This window comes from Humulus lupulus, chromosome 7 (genome assembly GCF_963169125.1).
Source record: "Humulus lupulus chromosome 7, drHumLupu1.1, whole genome shotgun sequence".
NCBI classification, from domain to species: domain Eukaryota; kingdom Viridiplantae; phylum Streptophyta; class Magnoliopsida; order Rosales; family Cannabaceae; genus Humulus; species Humulus lupulus.
This window is the reverse complement of record NC_084799.1, coordinates 4,991,220-5,018,390: the sequence shown is the minus strand read 5'-3', so window position 1 is coordinate 5,018,390 and position 27,171 is coordinate 4,991,220. Positions and strand designations below refer to the sequence as shown.

At 34.7% G+C, this 27,171-nt stretch overlaps 3 protein-coding genes across 5 annotated transcripts; all 3 read left to right on the top strand.

Annotated features, from left to right (window-relative positions):
• The first annotated feature begins 1,491 nt into the window (after positions 1-1,491).
• On the top strand, positions 1,492-4,358 carry LOC133789378 (1-acyl-sn-glycerol-3-phosphate acyltransferase 3-like). The gene is made up of 11 exons (XM_062227222.1): positions 1,492-1,749; positions 1,892-2,014; positions 2,168-2,207; positions 2,325-2,398; positions 2,521-2,580; positions 2,684-2,761; positions 2,836-2,994; positions 3,105-3,230; positions 3,409-3,501; positions 3,754-3,840; positions 3,915-4,358. Exons 1-11 carry the CDS (start codon positions 1,669-1,671, stop codon positions 4,167-4,169), a joined length of 1,176 nt encoding a protein of 391 aa, XP_062083206.1. The 5' UTR covers positions 1,492-1,668; the 3' UTR covers positions 4,170-4,358.
• Positions 4,359-4,656: 298 nt separating this feature from the next.
• On the top strand, positions 4,657-7,952 carry LOC133790421 (1-acyl-sn-glycerol-3-phosphate acyltransferase 3-like). Of its 3 annotated transcripts, XM_062228054.1 has the most exons (12): positions 4,657-4,675; positions 4,810-4,902; positions 5,143-5,265; positions 5,417-5,456; positions 5,544-5,617; positions 5,863-5,922; positions 6,007-6,084; positions 6,176-6,334; positions 6,621-6,746; positions 6,914-7,006; positions 7,079-7,165; positions 7,438-7,952. In XM_062228054.1, the coding sequence occupies exons 2-12, from the start codon at positions 4,822-4,824 to the stop codon at positions 7,696-7,698; spliced, it is 1,182 nt and encodes a 393-aa protein (XP_062084038.1). In that variant the 5' UTR covers positions 4,657-4,675; positions 4,810-4,821; the 3' UTR covers positions 7,699-7,952. The 3 variants fall into 3 exon arrangements, with proteins under 3 accessions (XP_062084038.1, XP_062084037.1, XP_062084039.1); XM_062228053.1 differs by lacking the exon at positions 4,657-4,675 and having other exon boundaries at positions 4,686-4,902; XM_062228055.1 differs by lacking the exons at positions 4,657-4,675; positions 7,079-7,165 and having other exon boundaries at positions 4,686-4,902.
• A 9,713-nt stretch (positions 7,953-17,665) lies between these two features.
• LOC133790420 (xanthine dehydrogenase 1-like) lies at positions 17,666-25,395 on the top strand. Its single transcript, XM_062228052.1, has 14 exons — positions 17,666-17,956; positions 18,174-18,273; positions 18,906-19,014; positions 19,285-20,796; positions 21,010-21,252; positions 21,536-21,850; positions 22,167-22,406; positions 22,632-22,916; positions 22,988-23,209; positions 23,377-23,538; positions 23,666-23,800; positions 23,929-24,165; positions 24,368-24,541; positions 25,000-25,395. The coding sequence occupies exons 1-14, from the start codon at positions 17,833-17,835 to the stop codon at positions 25,240-25,242; spliced, it is 4,101 nt and encodes a 1,366-aa protein (XP_062084036.1). The 5' UTR covers positions 17,666-17,832; the 3' UTR covers positions 25,243-25,395.
• Positions 25,396-27,171: the final 1,776 nt, after the last annotated feature.

Sequence of the window (27,171 nt, the reverse complement as noted above, 5' to 3'; positions counted from 1 at the left end):
ATTGGGCTGCGAAATTTTAAACCGTAAATGTATTAGCGGCGGGGTCCCACTGCTATTACTATAGCCACCGCTAATAAATGAGATTCTCCGTCGCTAATACTATTAGCGGCGGATAATCCGCCTCTAATAAAAAATGATTATCCGTCGCTAATAAAACTTAAAAAAATAACCATCTGTTTCCCGGGCATTTCATCTGTTGTATTAGCGGCGGACTACCCATCGCTAATAATGGGCAGTCCGCCGGTAATACATATTATTATATATTTTTTAAATAATCACACATAATTAGCGGTGGACCCCCTAGTCCGCCGCTAATAGCCTGTATAATAGCGACGGACTGAACCCGTCGCTAATAGCTATGCCGCAACTAGCATTAATTGTTGTAGTGTTTATTGTCGTTTTTACAATAGTTGTCGTTTTCCTTACTTATTGTCATCTTTACAAATTATTGTCATTTTCTCACTTACTATAGTCTTTCACACCCTGCATTTTTTTTTTAAAATAAGATTGATTTAGGGTGTGTTTGGAAATCTACCCTGTAATTTGGAATTGAGTGTAATTCGAAATAATTACTCGAATTTGCGTGTTTGTCTGACAATGTAATTACACAGTAATTATATAATTGAAGGTAATTGAGGGATCCTAATTACACTCTCTAAAGCCAAACATGACATTAGGAATTCATAAGTAATTACTACTTGACATCCAAACACACCTTGTATTTTAAATAATAGTGTAATTACTAGGATATATAATTACACGACCTAGTAATTACACATATACTTTCAAAATGTTAATATCTCTCTTCCCTATTTACAAACCATTTTTTTCAATCTAACAAATTTCAATTTTTCTTCTACGTGGACGGGTAACAGTCGTGACATTGCTAAATAATTTATTAGAATTATTAATTTCAATTTATCAAAATAATCTAAAGGGAAAAATATCAGTTTGACCTCTGTGTTTTTCCCAAATATACGATCGGCCCCTGTTTTTTGTTAAATGATAATTCAGACTTTGTGTTTTACAAAATAGATCAAAATAGTATCTTATACCCAATTTTTGTCAATTTTTTTTTTTCAATTCTAATATTTCATTATTAGCTCGCCAACCACTTTCTTCACTTCTTTGAACCCAACGCATCACTAACGACCCGAAAATTGATCTTATAATTGAAAATATTTTGACAAAAATCAGATCTAAATTACTATTTTGATCTATTTTATTAAACATAGAATCTAAATTGTTATTTAACAAAATACAAAGTCAATTACGTATTAAAAACAAATACCGGCCAAAATGATGTTTTACCAATTTACATCCGAAAAAATAAAACCAATTTACATCCGGAAAAAAAAAACCAATTTACAATTTTGTTCACCCTTGCCACGTCATTTCTAATAAGAAAAGGCATTGCAACGTAAGCCAATCATTATATATAAAAATAATAAAAAGAAAGCGCTAAAAGAGGGGTGGCTTGCTCTGTAATGGCGCTTATGCAATGCAATGGTACGGTAGTGAGAGTTCGAGGCGCCTCTCTCTCTCCCTCTCTACAATTCTCATTCAAACTTTCTCTCTTTCTCTACGATTTTCTCAGCTTTTCTTTCTCTTTCTCTCTCCCTCTCTCGTTCTCGCTCTGGAACAGGGCACTTACAGAGCAAGCAAGCCATGGCGGTTCCAGCATCACTTGTTATCGTTCCCATTGGAATCCTTTTCCTTTTCTCAGGCTTAACTGTTAATCTTTTTCAGGTATACTCTCAAACACGTGGTGGGTTTTCCTCTCTGACCGTAAATGTCTTTGCTTTGTTTCTCCACATTGGGCAGTGAATGAAAGTTACGATACCTTGATTGATAAACATAATCGTTGATGTTTATTTCTTTATTCTTTTAGGCAGTTTTTTTCGTTCTTGTTCGTCCCCTATCAAAGAACATGTACAGGAGGATTAATAAAGTAATTGCAGAATTGTTATGGTTGGAACTCATTTGGCTCATTGATTGGTGGGCAGCTATTAAGGTACGTAGACAACTCTGTAAATAAAAACTTTTTATTTAAAGCTTCTCTTTTTCATATTTTCTGTTTTGAAAATCTGTACAATAACCAATTGAAAATGCTTATGAGTTTTGTAACCTCTTGATGGTGAATCATTAGAATTTTTTGATGATCTAGGTTGAGGTGCATACAGATGCAGACACATTTCGATTATTGGGTGAGAAGATTATCATTTAATAACTTTTTTCAGTCAATTAATATTCAGAATTTTACCTCTTCAGAGCAGTTGTATTGTTATATAGTTTATGTATCTCACAAAAGATGGCATTCCCAGGTAAGGAACATGCACTTGTCATAAGCAATCACAGAAGTGACATTGATTGGCTTGTTGGATGGGTCTTAGCTCAGGTGTATACCATTTCTACTATGTTTAGCCATACATTATAACCGCATTTTTTTTAAAGAAATTCTTTGGGATGATCTACATATTTTCTTTTCAACTGATTGATTAATTGACTTATGGTTAACAGCGTTCTGGTTGCCTTGGTAGCTCATTAGCTATAGTGAAAAAGGAAGCTAAATTCTTGCCAGTGAGTCCTCAATCAATCACTATTTTGTATAAATTCATTTTTACTCTTTTGGGATTGTTTTTGGTAAGTCAGTAAATTTAAAAAAGACAGTAACTTTATGCAGATCATAGGTTGGTCAATGTGGTTTTCTGATTATGTCTTCTTGGAAAGAAATTGGACTAAAGATGAAATCACCTTGAAGGTATCCTCACATTAGTTTATAGAGTTGATTTTTTTTGGTCTGTCTTGTTTAATCTCTCAGTTTCTGTGCTGCAGTCAGGTTTTCGGCGGCTGGAGGATTTTCCTGTGCCCTTTTGGTTGGCTCTCTTTGTAGAGGGAACTCGCTTCACGCAGGGAAAGTTGGCAGCAGCTCAACATTATGCAGCTGCAAGAGGCTTGCCTGTTCCTAGGAATGTACTAATTCCACGTACAAAGGTGAATTTGAATTGAAATTTTTAATAGCACAAGTGCTGATTCCAGACACATATATCTCCATATATGGCATGTTCACTCTCTTCTAAAGTGTCTACCGGGCATGCTCACAGGGTTTTGTTTCAGCAGTTAGTCATATGCGCTCATTTGTTCCAGCAATTTATGATTGCACAGTAGCCATTCCAACCAATCAGTCTCCTCCCACATTGTTGAGAATGTTTGGAGGGAAAACTTCAGTGGTAAGCCAACAAAACCAGATAGTAACTTCATAATTGCATTTAACTGATCGAAATGCAGTAAGGTTCTTTCTCTAGTTTTCTATATGTACATCAGAAAACTATTGTTGGGAACATCACAATACATCTTGTGAGACTAGGAAATTAATCATGATTATTATAAGTTTTTCCATTCTTACAGGTAAAAGTGCAAATTAGGAGACATTCAATGCATGAACTCCCAGAAACAGAAGATGGTATGGCACAATGGTGTAGAGATGTATTTGTTACCAAGGTAAAAACTTTTCTTCATGGGAAATCTCTCTTTTTCAACTAGGCTTACTTGTGACCTTTTATAACTGTTCCGGGTTGAATCCCTTTATAGATTTTTGTTATTTATACACTAAGTTATAACTTTATATAACTGAATTTTCTGGCTTGGATTTGGTCTAGGGGCTAGTAAGTAAACTATCTGCAGCTCTAGTGGTGTAGAATTTTTAGATTCTTGGCTATGATACTGCTATTTCTGATGTTTTCTCCTCCTCAGGATGTTTTGCTGGAGAACTATTCTACTAGAGGCAAATTCACTGATCTTGAACATCAAAAGATTGATCGACCCAAAAAATCTCTAATAGTAAGATATAAACTTCATTATACCATAAGCTCATGATCTTTTCTTTTGGAGTCTAATCTAAGGTGTTTGAGCAGGTTGTCACTTGTTGGTCATGTCTAATAGTGTACGGCATTGTGAAGCTCTTTCGATGGTCTTCTCTGCTGTCATCTTGGCAAGGCATTACATTTTTTGGAGCTTTCTTGGTTCTTGTTACCTTCACTATGCAAATCCTCGTCCATTCATCTGAGTCAGAGCGATCCACACCAATTGGGTTACCCTCACAAGATCCAATGAAGCAAGCCTTTATTCAGAACTATGCAGAGAACCAGAGAGTTGACAACAGTTCATAGCCTGTCAATATTTGACTAGATTCATTACTGGTATCAAGTATCAAACTTTCAGTTGTAAAGATTGATGGTCTCTAATAACTAGCAATAATAGTCCTATGTATTTATTGTACATTTGCAAGTAAAGCATGCCCAACTCAGCATGTAAGACATTATAACAATGAATAAAATCCTTATTAGAGTTGACTGTCACGATGATGATATATTATATATATATATATATATAGAGAGAGAGAGAGAGAGATCGAGAGAAGAAATAGAATAAAGAAATACATTATAAAAGAATCTCCATAAAAGTTATTAATAATTATTGTTCAAAGTATTTGTGGAATTCGTGGACCTTATTATATTATCATGTAATCCCATGATTTGTGTTAACAAATCATTTAATGCTTATTAAATTGGTTCAAACGTGATTTATTCTGACATTATCTCCAAACAAGATAGTGTGTATATTTTAATAAAAGGAAACGACTAAGTCCTCGTTTTCTTCATTGTTATCTTTTCCGGTAGGTAATCATACACTGCACGACTTTTCAATTAATATTCACAATAATTATACTTTTTTGTGGATACCCTTTTGCTATAAACTCTCTGTGTGGATACCCTTTGGCGTAAGTAACAGTAACAGGATTGGTTGCAGCACTAACCAACCATGGCGGTCCCAGCTGCACTGGTCATTGTTCCTTTGGGAATCCTTGTCATTTGCTCCGGCACTCTTGTTAATTTTCTTCAGGTACCTCTTTCAAACATCTCTACTTTGACCCCATAAATGTCGTATATCTCTGTTTCCTCCACATGAACTTCTTCGCTTTCATTTTGCATTTTGGTTGATTGAACCTTCTCTCCCAATTTTGCGGAGCAACAATACCCATCAGGGAAAAAGTTATATCATATTTTTTGAGGATAAACTTTATAAAGCAATGTCTATATGTGTACATGTATGTGTATGTTATATATACGTGTACTATTGCAGGCTGTTTTCTTTGTTCTTGTTCGTCCTCTTTCAAAGAGCATGTATAAAAGGATCAACAAAGGAACTGCAGAATTGTTGTGGTTGGAACTCATATGGTTCATTGATTGGTGGGCAGCTATTAAGGTACATGAAAACTCTTTCATTTTCCCCCTTTATAATCTGCATAATAACCCATTGAAATGCTGAGAATGAGAAGTGAGAACTGTGATTTGGGTGCACTGATATACTTCTATTGTATCCTCTTGATGGTAACTGATTAAGTTTCTCCCTCTAGGTCGAGCTCTACACTGATTCAGAAACATTTCAATTTATGGGTGAGATGATAACTATGTAGTAGTTAATTGCCATTATTTTTATGACTTTCAATTGACTCGGAAACCTATATTTTGAGGCATTTATAGGTAAAGAAAATGCACTTGTCATAAGCAACCACAAGGGTGACATTGATTGGCTTGTTGGATGGGTCTTAGCTCAGGTGATAAGTTTCACCTGTATCCTATCATCATTTTTTTATTTTTTATTTTTGAAATCAGGCTTTCAACCATACAATAGTTAGAAACCAAGAAACTGTAGTGATTGCTATGTAAGTACCCAGGAGGACTCAAACCTCAAAGTGAGACTTTGTGGGAGCAAACCACATACCCAACCATTTGAGCTACCCCTCTTAGGTTTTTCTTTTTAGCTTCTTTCGTGATTGAATATTGAACTTATGATTAACAGCGTTCTGGTTGCCTTGGTAGCTCAGTAGCCATCATGAGAAAAGAAGCTAAATTCCTCCCAGTGAGTTCTCACTCAACCACCATTCTATATTTATATATGTTCTGATTAAGTTTGTGATTCTAAAAATGCAGTAACTTTATGTAGATTATAGGTTGGTCCATGTGGTTGTCTGATTATATCTTCTTGGAAACAAAATGGGATAAAGATGAAGTCAAATTGAAGGTATCTTTATAATCTATTTCCCCCCACCCCCCCTTTTTTGAGGTCTTTGTCTTGATTATCTTGTAATGACTCATTTGTTTCTGAGGTACAGTCAGGTTTTCAGCAACTAGAGGATTTTCCCATGCCTTTTTGGTTGGCTCTCTTTGTAGAGGGAACTCGCTTTACACAGCCAAAGCTAGCAGTTGCTCAACATTATGCAGCCTCAAGAGGGTTACCTATTCCTAAGAATGTATTGATTCCACGTACAAAGGTGATTTTGAACTGAATTTCATAGTAGTATTCCATTAGCATTCTTCTTATACTAGAGAGACAAAGTTGTTTATACATACACACTCATCTGCATATTCACTTTATTCTGAAGTGTTTGCCACCCTTTTTCCTTGTTTTTGTAATTGTGTAACTCTACAATATTTGAAGACCCAGAAATTATAGCAATTGCTATATGTAGTACCAGAAGGGATTCGAATCTCAGACAGACCACTTACCTGACCGTTTGAGCTATTGTAATTTGAATATTTTCATGCATGCTCTCACAGGGTTTTGTTTCAGCAGTAAGTTACATGCGGTCATTTGTTCCGGCAATTTATGATTGTACTGTAACTACTTCAAAGAATCAACATCCTCCTACATTGTTGAGCATGTTTAGAGGAGAAACTTCAGTGGTAAGCTCTGACAAAACTAGAGAAATTGCATAATTATTTCATTCAAAGCTAGTTGAATTTCATTTTATTTAACACGTTTCTCTTGCTTATTACAACACATTTGTTTGAAACATCACAAACTTAATCCTAAGCACAATATGTGCTACTAATGGCTCCAATTCTAACAGGTAAAAGTACAACTCAAGAGATTTTTAATGCATGAACTCCCAGAAACAGATGATGGCATTGCACAATGGTGCAGAGATATATTTGTCACCAAGGTAATTAAACCTGTTCTAACTTACTTTCGATATAGTCATGTTGCTAATGCTGGAATTATTTCTCCTTATTAGGATGCTTTGTTGGAGAAGTATTTTACTAAAGACACTTTCAGTGACCTTGAACATCATAAGATTGGTCGACCCAAGAAGTCTCTAATTGTAAGATAGCTTCATCTAATATTTAGATAACATAATATTCTTCGAGTAATGCTAGAGACACTCATAATACTACACAAACCTTTGATAAAATAGTTATTTTATAATGTCACTTTGAAAAGTGACTTTCTTTTTCTCCACAAACTTGATACCCTGAAAGACTATTTTTGCAAAGAAATGGTTTTACTGTAATTTTTTTAGTGTATGTAGTATTGCACTGATTATTTTAACTTTCATGGTGTCATTATATAATTCTATTCTTATGTTTGAGCCAGGTTGTGATTAGTTGGTCATGTCTGATTGTGTGCGGCTATGTGAAACTCTTTCAATGGCTTTCTGTGTTTTCATCATGGGAAGGCACTGCATTTTCTGTGGCTGTCTTGGTACTTGTAACCATTGTTATACAAATCCTGATCTGTGCATATGAGTCAGAACTATTCACACCAAATGGGTTACCATTACAAGATCCAATCAGACAAGCCCTCATTCAGAATTATGCAGAGATTCCTTATAGTGCACAGCCTGTCATAATGTAAATGAGAATACACACACTCTCTCTCTCTCTCTCTCTTTCCCTCTTGATTATTCTTTGTCTCAATAATTAGGATTTCATTGATTATTGATTTGATAGTGTATTTTGAAAGAAATTGTAGAAAGAGAAAGTAAAATTCAATCTTTTGAGACCTATGTCTTGGATGCAGAGGATGAAGATTGAAAGTAAGGGATTGTTAAAGTTAGGTTTCTTAGCCTTTTTTTGTTCAAAGAAATTTAAAAGTTTCAGAGACTTGAACATGAGGTGCCATATATTACATTTGAGACCTGAGTATTACAAAAAAAAAAAAAAAAAGACTTGAGCTTACTTATTATTTTTAACAATATGTTTTGTTTATAGGAAAGAAAAATAGGGGGAGAAAAGCAATAGAACATGGGGAAGAAAAAGAGTACAATTCTCTTATGTAAGTTAGGTGTCAGGCGAAATAAGGCTTTGGAAGGGCTTTTGTGCTCTCCTAGCAAATGCAGTGTTTTCCTGTAAAAGACATTTCAATTAGAGCTTTTAGTCTAAGAGTAGTGTAGTGATATATACACACATACACATGTATCCATTCAGATGGTAAAATGTAGAAATATTCAAAAGGATTTGGCCTACTAATAGATCGTTTATAACAGCTTCTGCAGCCATGCCATGGTTTCAGAGTTTTCATGCCAAGACCATGTACTAAAATATGTAAAGTTAGACGTTTTAATGCAGTGATCACAACTGCTCACAAGGTAATTTTAGTGTTATAAAAACTGGAACTGAACTACAGTGGTCATGAATCATGAATCTCAATTTTGAGTCTTGAGTTTGAGAGGGAAAAGTTTTTACATACAAAACAAAGTTGATATGATCCGGAGTGAAAGTAGTCGAGTTAGGATCTTTCTTGCAAGCCAATAGACAGCACCAGCAGTTTCAGATGTTCCCATCTTCAAAACCAGATATGTTTTGGCCAGGGCGCCGGTCCTGAGTTGTATAATGCCCTATACAAAATATGTTATTTTAAAAAAAAATTATATATAAAATGAATTTTTAAATTTTTTTTGGAGCCTTTGTGTATGTAAAATAGTAGCAATTTTAAAAAATTTGGGGCTTTATTATGTGAGAGCCCTAGGTACAAGCCTGACCCGCCTGTGCCCAGGGTCGAGCCTGGTGTTGACACTGAAATTACAGCCGACATAGCCTCATTTTCAATCTTGGTGAGCTAGGCCTGCCAAGATAGCGTGGTTTTAAACCGCCGAGATTGGCGTTTTTTTTTAATAGTGTAAGCTGACAAACTAGAGAAAATTGCTTGATAATTTCATTTAAAGCTAATTGAATTCCATTATATTTACACATTTCTCTAGATTATTACAACACATTTGTTTGGAACATCTCAAACTTAATCCTATGCACAGAATATGCTACTAATGGCTCCCATTCCAATAGTTAAAAGTGCAACTTAGGAGATTTTTAATGCATGAACTGACTAGGATTGCATAGAGATATAGTTGTCACTAAGGTGATTAAGCCTGTTCTAACTTGGTTCTCATTTGGGATCCTTTGCAACTGGACCAAGCTGAATCCATCATATGTGCTGATTACTAAAATTTTCTGGTGTTGATCCCCGGAAATTTGAAGCTCTAATGGAGAATACTCTCTATGTAGTCTATGTTGCTAATGTTGGAATTCTTTTTCCTCATTAGGATGCTTTGTCGAGAAGTTTTTTTTACTGAAGACTCTGAGTGACCTTGAACATCAAAAGATTGGTTGACTCGAGAAGTCTCTAATTATAGGATGAGTAGTGATATATGCACTCAAATTATGCACCTAAATATTACACACAATGACGTGACAGTTTAGTCTCGCCAATTACATTTATTAAAATTGGGACTTATTGTTTTAAAAAACAATGCCACGTCACTATGAGTAATGTTTTGGTGTTTATTTTGGGTGCACATATCATTACTCAATTTCTTTTAGGAGTGTTAAGTAAAATAACCAGTTTTTAACATCACTTTGTAAAATACTTTATATATATAATTATTTAAAAAATAACATTCTCGAAACATTCTATATTCTATTTCTAGAAGGCTACTTTGTAAAGAATTATAAATAATAATAATATGAATATTTTTTAGAAGTGTTTGGCAAAATGAACTCATTGAAAACTTCTTACACCTTATTTGAATTCTAGATATATAAGTCATTTTGCAAAAAATTACCAAAACAAAATCAAAATACAAAATAGACTTTAAAAAAAAGTCTATTTCCACCAATTATTCTAAAATAAAACACAAATTGATATTGCATAAATACCCTATTAAGAAAAATTTACAAAAATACCTAAAATTTAAAAAAATATACTAAAAATACAGAATCTGTAAAAAATTATAAAAATACGGAGGAGCATAATCGTCAATGCAATTTTTTTTTTATAAACAAAGTTTAATAATACAGTCATTTTGTAACCAAAGTTTACAAATTTGTAATTAAAATTTACAAGTTTGTAACAATATATTACAATTTTGTAAACAACATTTATAGACTAAATAAAAAATTGTAACATGCGATTACAGAACCGTAATAAATTGTTATACTCATTTTTATAATTTTTGTAAAATTCCATATTTTTCAAATTTTTTAAAAAATTTACATGTAAATTTTCCAATTATATATGTAATAGGCTTTATAATATTTTATATTTTTAAGTTTCTAAATATTCAATATAACATATGTTTTTAAAATTTCAAAACATACTAATACTTTGTGATTGTCACCAACGAGAGATAATCTTTGACACTTTTTGACAAGTTTTTTATGAAAATCTCAAAAATATAATTTAATTGAATTATAACTAAATGATATTATATATATTTATTTTTAATTTAATTTTTTATTTTAAATGTATTTTTTTTGTTTTGTTTTTATATAATTTTAAATAATTAATTAATATAATTTACAAAATGATATTTTAGGGTTTTAATGAAAACCTTATTAAATTGACTAGAATAAGGTTAAAGGGTGTATCGTGCAGTATTTAAAAATATATATTTTATAATATTTAGCTAAAAACTATAAAATAGGATAAACTCTACACAATAATATTATACATGCATGCCATTTATACACAAATATTATTAATTTCAAATAGGAAATTTACACTTAGTATTTTTTTTATCTTAATTACAATAATAATGTGAGTTATTTTATGTACAATTATACATTTATTTTGTACCGTTTTTAAACTTATTTCTACTTTCTTATCCGTATACCATTTTTCATTTTTTTTATTAACATTACTTTCTTTCTCTTTAACTTCAAAAACCTTTTCCAGCCACACTGCTAGTCGGTTGAGTTCAAGAGTGGTACCATCGTGACTTACTTTTCAAGATGATCATTTTGATATGTGGGAAGTATATGTTTTTTCACCGTCCCAAAAAAAATTACCAGAACAAAAACTAACATTTTAATTTTTTTATATTTTGTTAACAAAAAAGTAACTATATTTTAAACTTAAACAAAATTTAATATACTAAAATTTGTATTCTGATTTCACATTTAAAATACCATATGATATTCTAAACAATTTTAAAGCTACTTTAGAAACATTTCAAGTAATTTTTTTAAAATAGATTTTTTAGGATATTGTTTGGTAACTTTTAAATAGAATATAATATATATTAAAAAGTAACCAATTAGTATCTTAAATGATTTTACAAGCAATGAAAATGTAGCTTTTAAAAGTAACTAGACAATATACTAAATAATATCATTTTCTAATAAGCTATTAATGGTAACTTGGAATTATAGGATAAACTTTTTATACTATATGATAACTTATTAATTTTTAAAATAGACTTGAAGGTAACGTAAATAAGACATGTAAATTACATGAGTGACTAAAAAAATCAATTAATAGTTACTGTGTAGTATACTAAATTAATTTTTATTAATAAACTATATGGTAACTTATTATACTATATAACAACTCATTAGAATCTGAAATAAGCTTGAGGATTACCAAAATGTATCTTAAATAATACAATACCATAATATAACATAAAAATAATTAATTGGTATATTAAGATGCTAACAAATGAGTTAGGAGGTAACCAAAAGGTACTGAAATAATATGATCTAAAAATAAAGGTTTTAGTAAAAAAAAGTGACCAATTGGTATTTTATCGGTATCGCAAACAACTAAAATATAGCTTTTTACAATTTAGAAAAATTAAAAAATTTGGGAAACGATATTTCCTAATTTTTTTTTTCAAAATCTGAACCATTTACAAGGAGATATCTCAGCCTTATTTATAGGGGCATGGGTCATTAATGTCCTTAATGAACAATTAATACAACATTCCCCATTATTTGGGGAGTAAAATGCTAATTACTTACATAGAGATGCACTAATAAAGACCATGTGCCCAGCCCGATTGTAAGGAGTCCATTTGTAGAAAGTTGCCCACCAACTTTATGGGGAACATGTATTCTGACAGTGTCAGGATGCGGCTACATGTTCGCCCTTGTCAGGCAGCGTTGTGTGAAATGTCGATTGTCGAGTGTACGAACTCGACACCACTACTAAAGGCTCACCAAATATTTTCAGACGAAATTATGGTGGGCCATAGCTGCAGCGATTGACACCTGACAACTACTGCAAGTCCGAAAACAAGAATCATAGACCTGAAGATTGGTGAATGAAGAAGGTGAGATGACCACCTTACTGGTCCTCGGGGTGTGGCCTTACTTGAATATATCCATGCCTTGGAAACATACCACAGGACGTAGCCTTGCCTGGAGACATCTGTGTCAAGAATATTGAATCAGCAGCCCAATATAGTCAGGCCCAATGCACACCTCAGCCTGCAGTCCAAGATCGTGGGAAAGAGCGGTTTGGTATCCAATGATTAGGGAATAAATATTCTCCTTTATTTCTGTGAATTTGTAACAAACTTTGTACTGACATTATGACGTGTATTTCTCTAGAATATTCCTGTGTAATACAAATCTTCTATGAATGAAATTCATTAGACTCAGCAAAGAATGAGCTGAGCATTTCATCATTTACTATCATTATTCTCTTTCCTATTTTTTCTATAATTCTGTCTTGGTATCAGAGCCAAATTCGGCGTGTGTCGTGATCCATGGAGGGCGATGGAACTTCCGCAACCAGTGGCAAAACTGCCGCACCTCCCCTCCCAAGCCACAGCTCAGCTCCGTTCGTCGTCGTGCCTCGGTTTGGGAGCACCTTAAACCAGCCATTTTCCTTGAAGCTGGATCGCAATAACTTCACCTTATGGAAAACAATGGTCTCCGCCATTGTTCGTGGACACCGTTTGGATGGTTACCTCAAAGGAACCCTCACCAAGCCTCTTGAATTTTTACCTTCTGTTACACAGTCTGATGGTGATCCTAGTTCTATTATGCAGGTCAATCCAACTTTTGAACAGTGGGTCGTGAATGATCAACTTCTACTCGGTTGGCTATACGGGTCCATGTATGAGGGAATAGCCTCAGAAGTGATGGGATGTGATTGCTCTGCCTCTCTATGGAACGCTCTTGAAGACTTGTTCATTCAAGAGCTAAGATGGACGAATATCGTACCAAGATTCAGACAGGAAGAAAGGGTGCTCTGTCCATGCCCGACTATCTGCGTCAAAAGTGACACTAGGCCGATGTACTCGCTCTAGCTGGGGAACCCTACCTTGAAACTTAGTTAGTAGCCAATGTTCTCTCAGGTTTAGACATTGACTATCTCCCTATGGTCATTCTCATAGAAGCCCGAGACTCTACCACATGGCAGCAACTTCAGGATATGCTCCTTAGTTATGACAGTAAAATGGAGAGACTCCATTCCTTTTTAGGTACTACCCAACTCAATGCTCCTACTGCAAATTTTGCTAACAAAAACTCTTTCTTTGGAACTAGTCGAGGCACAAACAATAACACTCGTGGTGGCTCCACCAACAACAACAGATTTTTCAATCCTCGATCTCGCGGTCGAGGAGGAAGAAGCAATGGTCCTCGCCCAACCTGTTAGGTTTGTGGGAAATATGGTCATTCCGCAGCCTATTGCTACAATCGGTATGATACAACTTTCATGGGCAATGCACCTGGTGGCAGTGGTCATCGTCATACCAAATCTCCGAATAGTACAGCAGCTCTTACGGCTTCATCTGAGTGTCTGGATCACGATGCCTGGTTTGCTAATAGTGGTGCCAGTAACCACATCACCGCTGAAGTAACCAAAATGAATCTAAAGGAGGATTACAATGGTAAGGCTACTGTTACTGTGGCTAATGGTAATACTCTCCCCATTCATCATGTCGGCATTGGCTCTCTACACACTTTATCTGCCTCTCCTCTGATTTTAAAAGAAATTCTGCATGTTCCCAAAATTACCAAGAATTTACTCAGCATTTCTAAACTTACTTCAGATAATAATGTGTATGTTGAATTTTTCTCTGATCTGTGTTTTATAAAGGACAAAGGGACAAGGCAGGTGGTTCTCAAGGGGAAGCTTAAAGATGGTCTCTATCAGTTTGATGCTCCAAGTTCACCCTCAGCTGCTGACTCTTCTTCTACTCCAACATTTTCCAGTTTTAATTGCTTTTCTGGTCTTGTTGTGACTTCTAATTCCCATGTAACTCAGCCTGTGGCTGCTCAAACTACTTGTTCAATCAAAGATAGATGGCATAGGATATTAGGCCATCCATCTAATCGTGTCCTTGATGTTGTTCTACACAAAATTAATATAAGAAATGTTTCTTCTAATACCAGTTTTTGTGATGCATGTCAATTAGGCAAATCTCACTCTCTTCCCTTTAAATCAAATCCCTATAGAGCTGCCTTCCCCCTTGAACTCGTGCACACTGACATTTGGGGGCCATCCCCAATTATGTCAAACACCAATTTTCGCTATTACATACACTTTATGGATGATTACAGCAGGTATACGTGGATCTACCCGTTACGATCCAAGAACGAAGCCCTTACTGCCTTCACTCAATTTAAGTCCTTAGTTGAGAACCAGTTCTCATGCCATATCAAAAGACTACAAACTGATTGAGGGGGAGAATATCAAGCCTTCACTCGGTTTGTTAGTGATCATGGAATTGCATTTACTCACTCTTGTCCTCATACCTCAGCTCAAAATGGAAGAGCGGAACGAAAACATCGTCACATTGTAGAAATGGGTCTTACTTTGCTTGCTCAAGCACATGTACCTTACAAATATTGGTGGGATGCGTTTCAAACTTCAGTCTATCTCATAAATAGATTACCAACTCCCATTCTAAAATTGAAAACACCATTTGAAATGCTCTTTGCTAAACAGCCAGATTATAATTTCTTAAAAGTGTTTGGTGTTACATGTTTTCCTTGCCTAAGAAAGTATCAAAATCATAAGTTCCAATTTCACTCAATCAAGTGTGTTAACCTTGGTTACAGTGAAATTCATAAAGGTTATAAGTGTTTATCAAGCACAGGTAGACTCTACATCTCAGGGGATGTGATCTTCAATGAAGAAGAATTCCCATTTCAACATGGTTTTTTGAACACACACAAATCTGAAACTCCAGTATCAGTTCTTGTTCCTTTCTGGTCTGCCGTCTCTACTCCTAATACATCAAATTCTTCTCAGGCTGATCCTCAAATCATACCTCAAGAGAATCAAACTGATGGTGCTCATCTTGCCTCTCCAAACAGAACGCCAGCTGCTGTTTCTTCTTCAAGTTCACATACACATGAGGCAAGTAACTTAGATCATACTCTTGCTAACTCTAACAAGTCTAATGACCCTGCTGATGCATCTGTTTTGCAAGAGCAACATGAGTTCCAACATGATCGTGCCACAGGTGTTGACACTCCTACCGAAAAGGACAATCATACCGCCACTGTTTTAAAGCCAACCCATCCTATGGTGACAAGGTCTAAAGATGGGATCTTCAAACCTAAGACATACCTAGGACACTCTAAGTGGTCACCTATCTGTCAAGAACCTATATCTGTTGAAGAGGCTTTACACATAAAGGTTGGAGAAATGCAATGAGAGATGAGAATAATGCACTGATCAGAAATGGAACCTGGATATTGGTACCATGAACAGCTCATATGAACATCCTTGGAAATAAGTGGGTTTTCAAGGGAAAAAGAAATGCTGATGGAACGTTTCAAAGATATAAAGCGAGGTTAGTGGTAAAAGGATTCAACCAAAGACCTGGACTAGATTTTGGAGAAACATTCAGTCCGGTTATAAAGGCTTCCACTGTTCGAATAGTACTTACCTTGGCAGTTTCAAAGTCTTGGAGGTTAGACAATTAGATGTGAATAATGCTTTTCTCAATGGGCACATCTTGGAAGATGTTTACATGAACCAACCTATTGGTTTTGAAGACAAAAGCAAGCCAGATCATGTGTGTAAGTTGATTAAGTCGATATATGGATTGAGGCAGGCTCCAAGAGCGTGGTTCGATAGGCTGAAAGAGACTCTAGTGGGCCATAGCTGCAGCGATTGACACCTGACAGCTACTGCAGGTCCGAAAACAAGAATCATAGATCTGAAGATTGGTGAATGAAGAAGGCGAGATGACCACCTTACTGGTCCTCGGGGTGTGGCCTCACTTGGATATATCCATGCCTTGAAATGTCGATTGTCGAGTGTACGAACTCGACACCACTACTAGAGGCTCACAAAATGTTGTCAGACGAAATTATGGTGGGCCATAGCTGCAGCGATTGACACCTGACAGCTACTGCAAGTCCGAAAACAAGAATCATAGACCTGAAGATTGGTGAATGAAGAAGGCGAGATGACCACCTTACTAGTCCTCGGGGTGTGGCCTCACTTGGATATATCCATGCCTTGGAAACATACCACAGGACGTAGCCTTGCCTGGAGACATCTGCGCCTTGTGGACGGACCCTAGGGCGTGGCTTCACTGGGAGACATCCATGCCTTGGAACAGACCACGGGATGTGGCCTCACCTGGAGACATCCACGTCTGGCCGGACCACAGCACTCGGAGGAGTTTTACATTCCGAGGAGCTCTACGCAAGATGTGCGAAATCTCATTAACGCTCGAGGAGCTTAATTACTCCTCTAAAGACTGTCACGTGTTTAGTGGTGAAAACATGGACAACAAAATCTATCATTCAAATACATATTTAAATATAGGAGAATTCTCCTATAGGGGATTCACTTTAAGCCCTACCGGTGGGGCTCTCAGTGTTTTTGACCTGTGAACAGTTTTCAGTGCGATTTTTTTTTATGATCGTGTATATTGTAGCTATTTAGAGCATCCTACAAATTTTTAGAAAATTCCGAATAGGATATAGTACCGAAAACTAAGTTCAAACATATTGTTGCACGAGTAACTAATTTTTTTTATGCGCGTAGAAAGCAATATGTTTGAACCTAGTTTTCGGTACTGTAAATTATTCAGAATTTTCTAAAAATGTGCAAGATACTCTAAATAGCTACAATATACACAATCATAAAAAATTGCACCAAAAACTATTTACGGGTTGAGAAACACTAAGAGTTCCACCGATAAAGCTTAAAGTGAAACTCCTACAAAAAAATTTGTCCTATAAATATATATTTTTGACAAGATGAATCAAATATATTAATCTTTTTTTTTCGACAAAATTCAAATATATTAATCATTATATTTTTCGGTAAATTAAATGTTTTTAACATTGGTGTAAAAGGACATAAAGGCCAACATAAATCTTCATAGGAGAAATAAAAACCACTATTATTATCTTTTATTCTTGAATACATAATGTTTCCTGTCAGACTATAATTCTTCATATAAGAAAGAAATAATCATTATTATAAAACTTTCAATTATCTTTTAGAAGGAAAGGCAAACTTGTCCACGTCACAGAGATTTGGACTCAATATACGATAAAAACAAGAAAAAAACGCGACCTGCTAAAGAATGACTTTTGATTCATAAGTATAAATCTCATCTCATATATTTATATTTGTTTATTAAAGAACCCTCGCTGTAAATGGAATGAATATGTAGATAACCACAAAAGATTCACTTTGATGAGACAGACGTTTCTAACTACTCTTTAATTTTACAGTAAAAAAAAGAGCAAGCTTGATTTAGAAGAAGAAGAAGAAAGCTGGTAATCAAAGATGGGATCTTTGGAACAGATTGGAGGCGGACAGGATTCAATGGAAGCAATTATTTATGTTAATGGAGTTCGAAGAGTTTTGCCTGATGGGTTGGCTCACCTCACCCTTCTTGAGTACCTCAGAGGTATCATCATATCTTATTCGTTTCTGTTTGGTTGCTCAGAAAGTCTAGGAAAAGAGATGTACTTTATGTCTCTGTAACTTTTTATTTTTATTTTTATATATTTCCTTGGATTTTTTTCATGGAATCTGGTAGTGGGTCAGGCTTATTTTTTACTATTTCGATTTACTTTTTCGTATTGAAAAGGTTTAATAATTTTTTTTTGGTTGTGATGATAAAGATATTGGTTTGACTGGGACAAAGCTTGGTTGCGGTGAAGGTGGTTGTGGAGCTTGTACTGTTATGGTTTCCTATTATGATGAAAAGTTGAAGAAATGTCTGTATGTCTTCCTCTTTTTCTCCACACACACAAGTTTTTCATGCTTTAGTTAATAGGTTGTAATGGAGATTATTGAAAATGTCAATACTTTATAATTTAGATCAATAAACAGATAGTTATCGAGATATCTTGGGTTAAACAAGAGCTAATTAATATTTTCTAAAAATTAACAAGTTAAATTAGGGGTGAATTGATAAATTTGATATCAGGTTGTTTGTATCAAGTTCAAAATAAACTGAATACAGCTTGTTGGAATAATGTGGTAGGAGTAAGTGGAAAGAGTACTTGGTGAAAATATATATGTTTTTTTAGTATTTTGCGAAGTAGCTTTTTAGATAAAGTGTTGAGTTAATTCGACAGGATGTGGATAGAAGACTACTTTGCAAAGAATTATTAAAGTGATATTAAAAAGATGTCTATTTTTTTGTAGCTAAAATCCCCAGTGTGGTAATTGTGTCATGTCTTGTGTTAACTGTTTGTTCATGTTCTGCTAGGATGACACAAATTATGAATTTGCTGTGTTCTTTTTATACATGTATCACCATATAACACAATAATAGGAATTGTAACTCCTGCTTTACTTTCCTAAGCCATAATATAAACTGCAAAATGTATTATGAAAAAAAAAAACAGGCACTATGCTGTCAATGCTTGCTTGGCTCCTTTGTACTCAGTGGAAGGGATGCATGTCATCACAGTGGAAGGAGTAGGAAACCGCACAAGTGGTCTGCACCCCATTCAAGTAAAGTTTCCTTCTTCGGCACTGTTTTATTTATATTCTTTATATTATGTTCCCACTGATTCTTTATGCTTCTAAATTAGATCTTGATTATGATTTGTTACTATGGTTTTCATGATTCATAATCAGGATCCAGACTTTCTGTTGAAAAAACTGTGTATGGGAGACTATGCTAGCCTAATAATTAGTGTTTTTAGATCATTAATTTATACTGTATATATCTGAGTGATCTTTATCTTGTGGTAGAGTCATATTCTATGGTTTGTTCTGCAGGAATCATTAGCACGCTCTCATGGGTCACAGTGTGGGTTTTGTACACCTGGGTTTATTATGTCTATGTATGCATTGCTAAGGTCAAGTAAAACAGCTCCTACAGAGGAGCAGATTGAAGAGTGCCTTGCAGGAAACTTGTGTAGATGCACAGGTTACAGACCAATAGTTGACGCATTTCGAGTCTTTGCTAAAACGGATGACATGCTATATACAGATATATCTTCTCTAAGTCCTGAAGAACGTGAGTTCATATGCCCTTCTACTGGAAAGCCTTGCTCATGTAAATCAAAAGTTGAAAGCAATGACAAATGTGCAGCTGCACAAGGGACTGCTTGTGCTGAGAGGTATGAGCCTATATCGTTTAATGAAACAGATGGAAGCACTTATAATGACAAAGAATTAATTTTTCCTCCTGAACTTTTGTTGAGGAAATCAAAGTCTTTGAGTTTGAGTGGATTTGGTGGGCTTAAGTGGTTTCGACCCTTGAGACTTCAACATTTGCTGGATTTGAAAGCAATGTTTCCAGATGCTAAGATATTGGTTGGTAATACTGAAGTGGGAATTGAGATGAGATTGAAAAGAATTCAATATCAGATACTGATTTGTGTTACACATGTACCTGAACTCAACACATTGAATGTAACAGACAATGGTATAGAGATAGGTGCAGCAGTAAGACTATCTGAACTCATGAAAGTTTTCAGAAAGGTTGTAGCACAGCGTGCTGCACATGAAACCTCATCTTGCAAGGCCTTTATTGAACAATTAAAATGGTTTGCTGGGACACAGATAAAAAATGTTGCATCTGTTGGTGGGAACATATGCACTGCAAGTCCAATATCAGACTTAAACCCTTTGTGGATGGTGGCTAGAGCAGAGTTTCAAATTATTGATTGTAAAGGAAACATCAGAACAACGCCTGCAGAAAGCTTTTTTCTAGGTTATCGTAAGGTGGATTTAGCAATGAATGAAATTTTGCTGTCAGTATTCTTACCATGGACTAGGCCTTTTGAGTTTGTTAAAGAGTTTAAGCAGGCTCATCGAAGGGAGGATGATATTGCAATTGTAAATGCTGGATTTCGTGTTTATTTCAAGGACAAAGGTGAAAGTCGGGTTGTTTCAGATGCATCTATTGCTTATGGTGGAGTAGCTCCACTCTCTCTTTCTGCAAGAGCAACAAAAGAATATCTCACGGGAAAGAGTTGGAACCAGGAGCTACTTCAGGATGCTTTAAAAGTCTTACAAAAGGATGTTTTCATCAAGGGTGATGCCCCTGGTGGCATGGTGGAGTTTAGGAAATCATTAACTCTTAGCTTCTTTTTCAAATTTTTTCTGTGGGTTTCTCATCAATTGGATGCAGCACAAGGTGTTCCCAAGAGCTTTCCATTATCTCATCTTTCTGCTGTTGAATCTTCTCCCCGGCCAACTGTTATAGGAAGTCAAGACTATGAGATTATAAAACATGGAACAGCTGTGGGATCTCCTGAGGTTCATATGTCATCTAGACTCCAGGTATGTATTTGGGGGTTGTTATGTGGATGTTGTATTGTGGAATTTTAATGGTAAAAGTTGCATTGTTTTTTTTCTCTTGTCAGTGAAATTTTAATTGTAGATTGCGGGAACATTATGTTGCATTCTTATTTATGCTTATATATATATATATATATATAAATTTTCTTTCACTTTTAAGCTCCTCGACGATGTTCATATATGCACTTTAACCAGGTTACTGGGGAGGTTGAATATGCTGATGACACACCATTACCTCCTAATGGTTTGCATGCTGCTTTAGTACTAAGCAGAAAACCTCATGCTCAGATACTTTCAATAGATGATTCAGGAGCAAAATCTTCACCTGGGTTTGTAGGGATATACTTCGCAAACAATGTTCCAGGTGATAATAAGATTGGACCAGTTATTCCTGACGAGGAACTATTTGCTTCAAAATTTGTCACTTCCGTTGGTCAGGTATGATTAGCTTTCAAATTATATGAATTTTTAAATTTCTGCTCAGATGGAAAACCAACAAAATGTAATTTCCTGCTTTTCCTTGATTTTAAGTTCTGGAAAAAGAAGTTGAAGAAAATGAAAGGATAGTTGCTTGTGTTGAAAGAGTTGCTCAGAAATGTTTTTACAAACAAAATGGGCTTATTCTGATGAAATGCTACATGAAATGCTATGCAAGCATTTTCTGATGTTCTTATTCTAGCTCCCTCTGATGCTAATAAGGGGCTTTGTTCATTTACTACAGGCTATTGGAGTTGTTGTTGCTGATACGCATGAAAACGCAAAGTTAGCGGCAAGAAGGGTTCATGTTGAGTATGCAGAGCTTCCAGCAATTTTATCAATACAAGATGCCATCGATGCTAAAAGTTTCCATCCTAATACAGAGAGGTGGATGAGGAAAGGGGATGTTGATCTATGTTTTCAATCAGGGGAATGTGATAAGGTTATAGAGGGGGATGTTTATGTTGGAGGACAGGAACACTTCTACTTAGAGCCGAATAGTAGTGTGATATGGACAACAGACGGGGGTAATGAAGTTCATATGGTTTCATCAACACAAGTATGTGATATCCAATTTATTATTTAATATGATAGCAATCTGAATTGACTTGTATGGAAATGGAGCTGTTTTTAGAAATTTACTGGAATTGTCTGTCAAATTCAATGTAATTACATATACATCTCTGTACTTCGTAAAGTTTATGCCAATCTTTGCTTAAAGGCTGGTTAGTATAGAGCTGGGGCAGCTGCTGTTGATTTCACTGTGAAAGATTTTATTAGAAAGGGTGTGGACATTGTGGTCTTTATTCTTGTTTTCCTTAGGCTCAGTTTAAATTGAAGATTCACATTGTAATTATCAACTTATCGCTGTGCAGGCCCCACAAAAGCATCAGAAATATGTTTCCCATGTTCTTGGTCTTCCAATGTCAAAGGTAGTATGTAAAACCAAGCGTATTGGTGGTGGTTTTGGTGGGAAGGAGACAAGATCTGCTTTCATTGCTGCTGCAGCTGCAGTCCCTTCGTATCTTTTGAATCGCCCAGTTAAAATAACGCTAGACCGCGATATAGACATGATGGTATCTGGACAACGACATAGCTTTCTTGGGAAATATAAGGTTCATTCATGTTCTCACTATCAATTCATCATTCTTTTCTTTTCCCCTTATTCAAAGAAACTATTTTAAGATGGTGAGGGAAAATGTGAGTGAGGCATGGCCTTTCTATGAATTTGTTGTGCAATCTGGTTTGTTTTTACTTTTCCTTGAGCTGTTTACTTTTTATCTATTGGAATTACATTGATGAAAGTAGTATCATGATTGTGGAATTTTACTTCGACTCAGGTTGGATTTACAAATGATGGGAAAGTGCTGGCTTTGGATCTTGAAATCTATAATAATGCTGGAAACTCATTAGACTTGTCTCTTGCCGTGCTTGAGCGTGCTATGTTCCACTCTGATAATGTCTATGAGATACCAAATGTAAGGATTATGGGAAGGGTGTGTTTTACTAATATCACTAGTAACACCGCCTTTCGAGGATTTGGTGGTCCTCAGGGAATGATTATAACTGAGAATTGGATTCAACGAATTGCTGCAGAGCTCAAGAAAAGCCCAGAGGAAATTAGAGTAAGTTTAGCACTATATCTCTGGTCTGGTTTTCCTGCATCATTGATCTTACAGCTTTGCTATTTTTCTAGGAAATCAATTTTCAAGGTGAAGGATCAGTTTTACATTACGGCCAAAAGATCGAACACAGTACTCTGTCCCAGGTCTGGAATGAGCTCAAGTTATCTTGTCTATTTTCGGAAGCTCGCAAAGAAGTTGATCAATTTAATAGTCAAAACCGGTGGAAGAAGCGTGGTATCTCTATGGTACCCACAAAATTTGGCATATCTTTTACTTTAAAGCTTATGAACCAGGTACAGTGTCCTTATCATTTTAAAGTTTTATGTAGATAAATAAGTTCACTACTATTGCTTGGATTTTGGACCTAGTAGCTAAAAATGAAGATTAAATGATGGTTTTGGTTATAATAAGAGTGAGAGATGTGGTTTATTAATTTTTATCTATCCTTTAATGACTGAAGGCAGGTGCTCTTGTTCATGTCTACACTGACGGAACAGTTTTAGTAACACATGGGGGTGTTGAAATGGGGCAAGGTTTACACACTAAAATTGCTCAGATTGCTGCCTCAGCCTTCAATATTCCTCTCAGTTCTGTCTTTATATCAGAAACAAGTACTGATAAGGTAATGGACAATACATTGTTAAAATGTTTGTATTTTCCTTGAAACTGTTTTAGTATACTTCTCTGATAAGCTGAATATTTATGTTGTCTTCATTTGTTAATGTGTTTTGTGTTTGCTCTCTTCTAAGGTTCCCAATTCATCGCCCACAGCAGCTTCTGCAAGTTCGGATATTTATGGGGCTGCCGTTTTGGATGCCTGTGAGCAAATTAAGGCACGTATGGAGCCCATGGCCGCACAGAATAATTTCAGCTCTTTTGCTGAGGTACTATTATTGCCTTATTGCTATTTTGCATATTAGTTAAAGAATGTTTCGCTTTGTGTTTGTCTACTTAGTGAACGTGAATGAAATGATGACAGTTATAACAATTTGTGATGTTTTATAATCTTCAGCTTGCGAGTGCATGCTACGTAGCTCGAATAGACCTTTCTGCTCATGGATTTTACATTACACCAGACATTCACTTTGACTGGGTGACTGGTAAGGGAAACCCATTCAGGTACTTCACATATGGGGCAGCATTCTCAGAGGTTGAAATTGACACATTGACTGGAGATTTTCATACTAGAGTGACAAACATTATTTTGGACCTTGGATATTCTCTCAACCCAGCCATTGATGTTGGGCAGGTATGAATCTGCCTTATCCTTAACATGTTATCATCATTTTCTTACACTTTTTTTGACTTTGATCTTTTTGAATTTTCATATCCTACTATTCTGACATTTCCAAGCAAACTTTGGAATTAGATATCACCTTGATTATTGTCAAGGTATTTCCATAAACCATTAAATATACATAAATGAATTGATATACTACTTGAAAATGCAGATTGAAGGAGCTTTCATACAAGGTTTGGGTTGGGTAGCTTTAGAAGAACTTAAATGGGGAGATCCAGCTCATAAGTGGATACCACAGGGTCACCTATACACATGCGGCCCCGGGAGTTACAAAATTCCTTCTCTCAATGATGTCCCTTTCAAATTCAATGTTTCACTCTTGAAGGTATGCTTGTTATAAAGTTAACTAGTGTGTCCCAACCCCTTCTCCATATTAAAACATGAGTATTCGGCCTCTCTTGAGGAAACACGAAATAGTAATAAGAGGGTTAGTACTCAAGCGGGGTAGCTCAAATGATCGGTCATGTGGTTTGCAGCCACACGGTCTGAGGCCCGAGTTTTACCTAATAATATAGAGAGGTTGGGCGGGGTGCCTAGTTTCAAAAAATAAAATAAAAAGAGGGTCAATCATGCAGAAATGGCTAACTAAATAAGCAAAGAAAGTTCCTGAACAGAGAGAGACTTGCTCACGCTTTCATTGTCTGCAGGGCTGAGTTTCTTTTGTTGACCATGAAAGTTGTGGCATTAATTAATGGACCTAAACTCATAACTTTTGACTCTGGTTTAGATAGCTTGCATACACTGATTTGTGAGTTGTGTCTTGTCTTGTTATGTGTTTTGTAGGGCCATCCAAATGTAAAAGCAATCCATTCATCAAAAGCTGTTGGAGAGCCCCCATTCTTTCTTGCATCAGCAGTGTTCTTTGCTATCAAAGATGCCATTAGAGCTGCAAGAGCAGAAGTGGGGAACAGTGACTGGTTCCCTCTTGATAATCCAGCTACACCCGAAAGAATCCGAATGGCTTGTTTAGATGAATTCACAGAACCTTTCATTGGTTCTGAGTTTCGGCCTAACCTCAGTGTCTAATTAGACACTTTCTAATTAGACACTATGCAATGTTGTACAGATTCCTGACTTTTACCAATGCTAGCTCTTGTGAAAAGTTGGAAACTAAAACATACCCAAATTAACATGTAAGACATACAACCATTCAATATAATCTTTTAATCTATTCTGACATGATTTTCCTCCATGAAAGATCAAGAAAAGGTTTTTGATAATGGTTTTTTTGATGAACTTGATGAAGACTTTTTTGGAATATTGTTGTCAACTGTCAAATAATGCAAGTGGGAATGAATACGTATACAAATTAATAAAGAATCATTACAAGGGAAGAAGAGTATGAGAAAAGAATTTTCCACACCAAATTTTTAAAATTTTCTCTTTTGTTTATTTTCTTGGTGGGTGTTGATATTGTTGAAAGTGCAGTGTGTAAACATGATTTTTATGATTATTAAAAGTATTTTGTATAATGCGTGGAAGCTTCAATTAAATTCATCAGTAATGAATACTGATTTGTTACAAACGTGATTTGTTCCAACATTATTTCCAAAGAAATTTTTTCATATATCTGTTACTAAATCGTTATCAGATTCCATGACTTTATATAATTTATTTATTTTTTATGAATTTTATTGTTAAATAAATTTTGAGATGGAAGTAAATGAACTTTTCTACATGCTGAGGTAATTGTGAAGACTCTTCACAATGGTAAAGTATTTATGTATATAATTCACAAAAAGGTTAATTCTAGTAAATTAAATAGATTAAAGAACATTTGGTAAGGATCTAAATGGCATATCCAATAGCTTTCCAATATCATTTTACAACCTGTATAATATGAGATATATATATATATATATTTATTTTATCATAGTGAAAAAGATGAAGTAGACATTATACGCTCTCATTTTAAGAAATGACTTCTACCAATTCTGTGTAGTTGCTTGATTTATTATTTTTAAAAGTATGGTGAAAATATACTATTTTTAAATATAGTTTTGTACAATAATAACATTTTTGTTTTTGAAAAATGACTTTTTGTTTAGAGTGTTCAAAATATGTCGAAAAGATATTTTGCCAAAGATTTATTTAGCTAACCACTCTTATTTTTAATAATGAGGAATGTTTTTTTTTTTAACTTAAACCATATGTATATATTATGCTAAATTTAACACAAAAATTCAATAAATAATATATATTTGGATTATGTTATATTTTATGAAAAATTTATATACAGTACCATTTTTAATTAAGTGCTTTCCTTTATACCCACAATTTTAAACTTTTATTAAAATGCACATTATCTCATATGATATGCCTATTATGCATATATATATATATATTTATATGGTATACTATTTCATATGATATACATATTACACACTATAACAACACTTAGAATTATGTACTAAAAAAAAAGTAATTTGGAAAGTCTCGTGATAATAATATGTAAAATTTAACTAAATATATTTAATGTCTAATTTTAGTTAACTACTCTTAAAGCATGTAGTTCTAAATTTTTCTCATATTTTATGTCAAATTTAGCCCATTTTTTAGCACACAATTAAAATATCTATTTTTTAAAATTTTAACAATGTATCAAAAATTTGGCACTGCCATACATTTATTATTAAGTAATAGCATGCCTATATTTCTGGACCGGTATATATTGTAGTAATGTATAATATTATTTATGTAATTTTGTTTTAAAATTATTTCAGTGTTTATTATATTAATATATTATTTGGTGTATTTTTAATGTTAATTATTGTCTCAAACATTGATGATGAATCCATTTGGAGCATGCCTATTTGGATAACTAGAAAAAAGAAAGACTTTGTCTTTTCAAAGTAAAACATTAATTGTATGATACTATTCCCATTTGCCAGTTGATCACAGTTGACAATCAATCACTCATTTGTTAATTTTCATTTCAAGATTATCCAATAATAA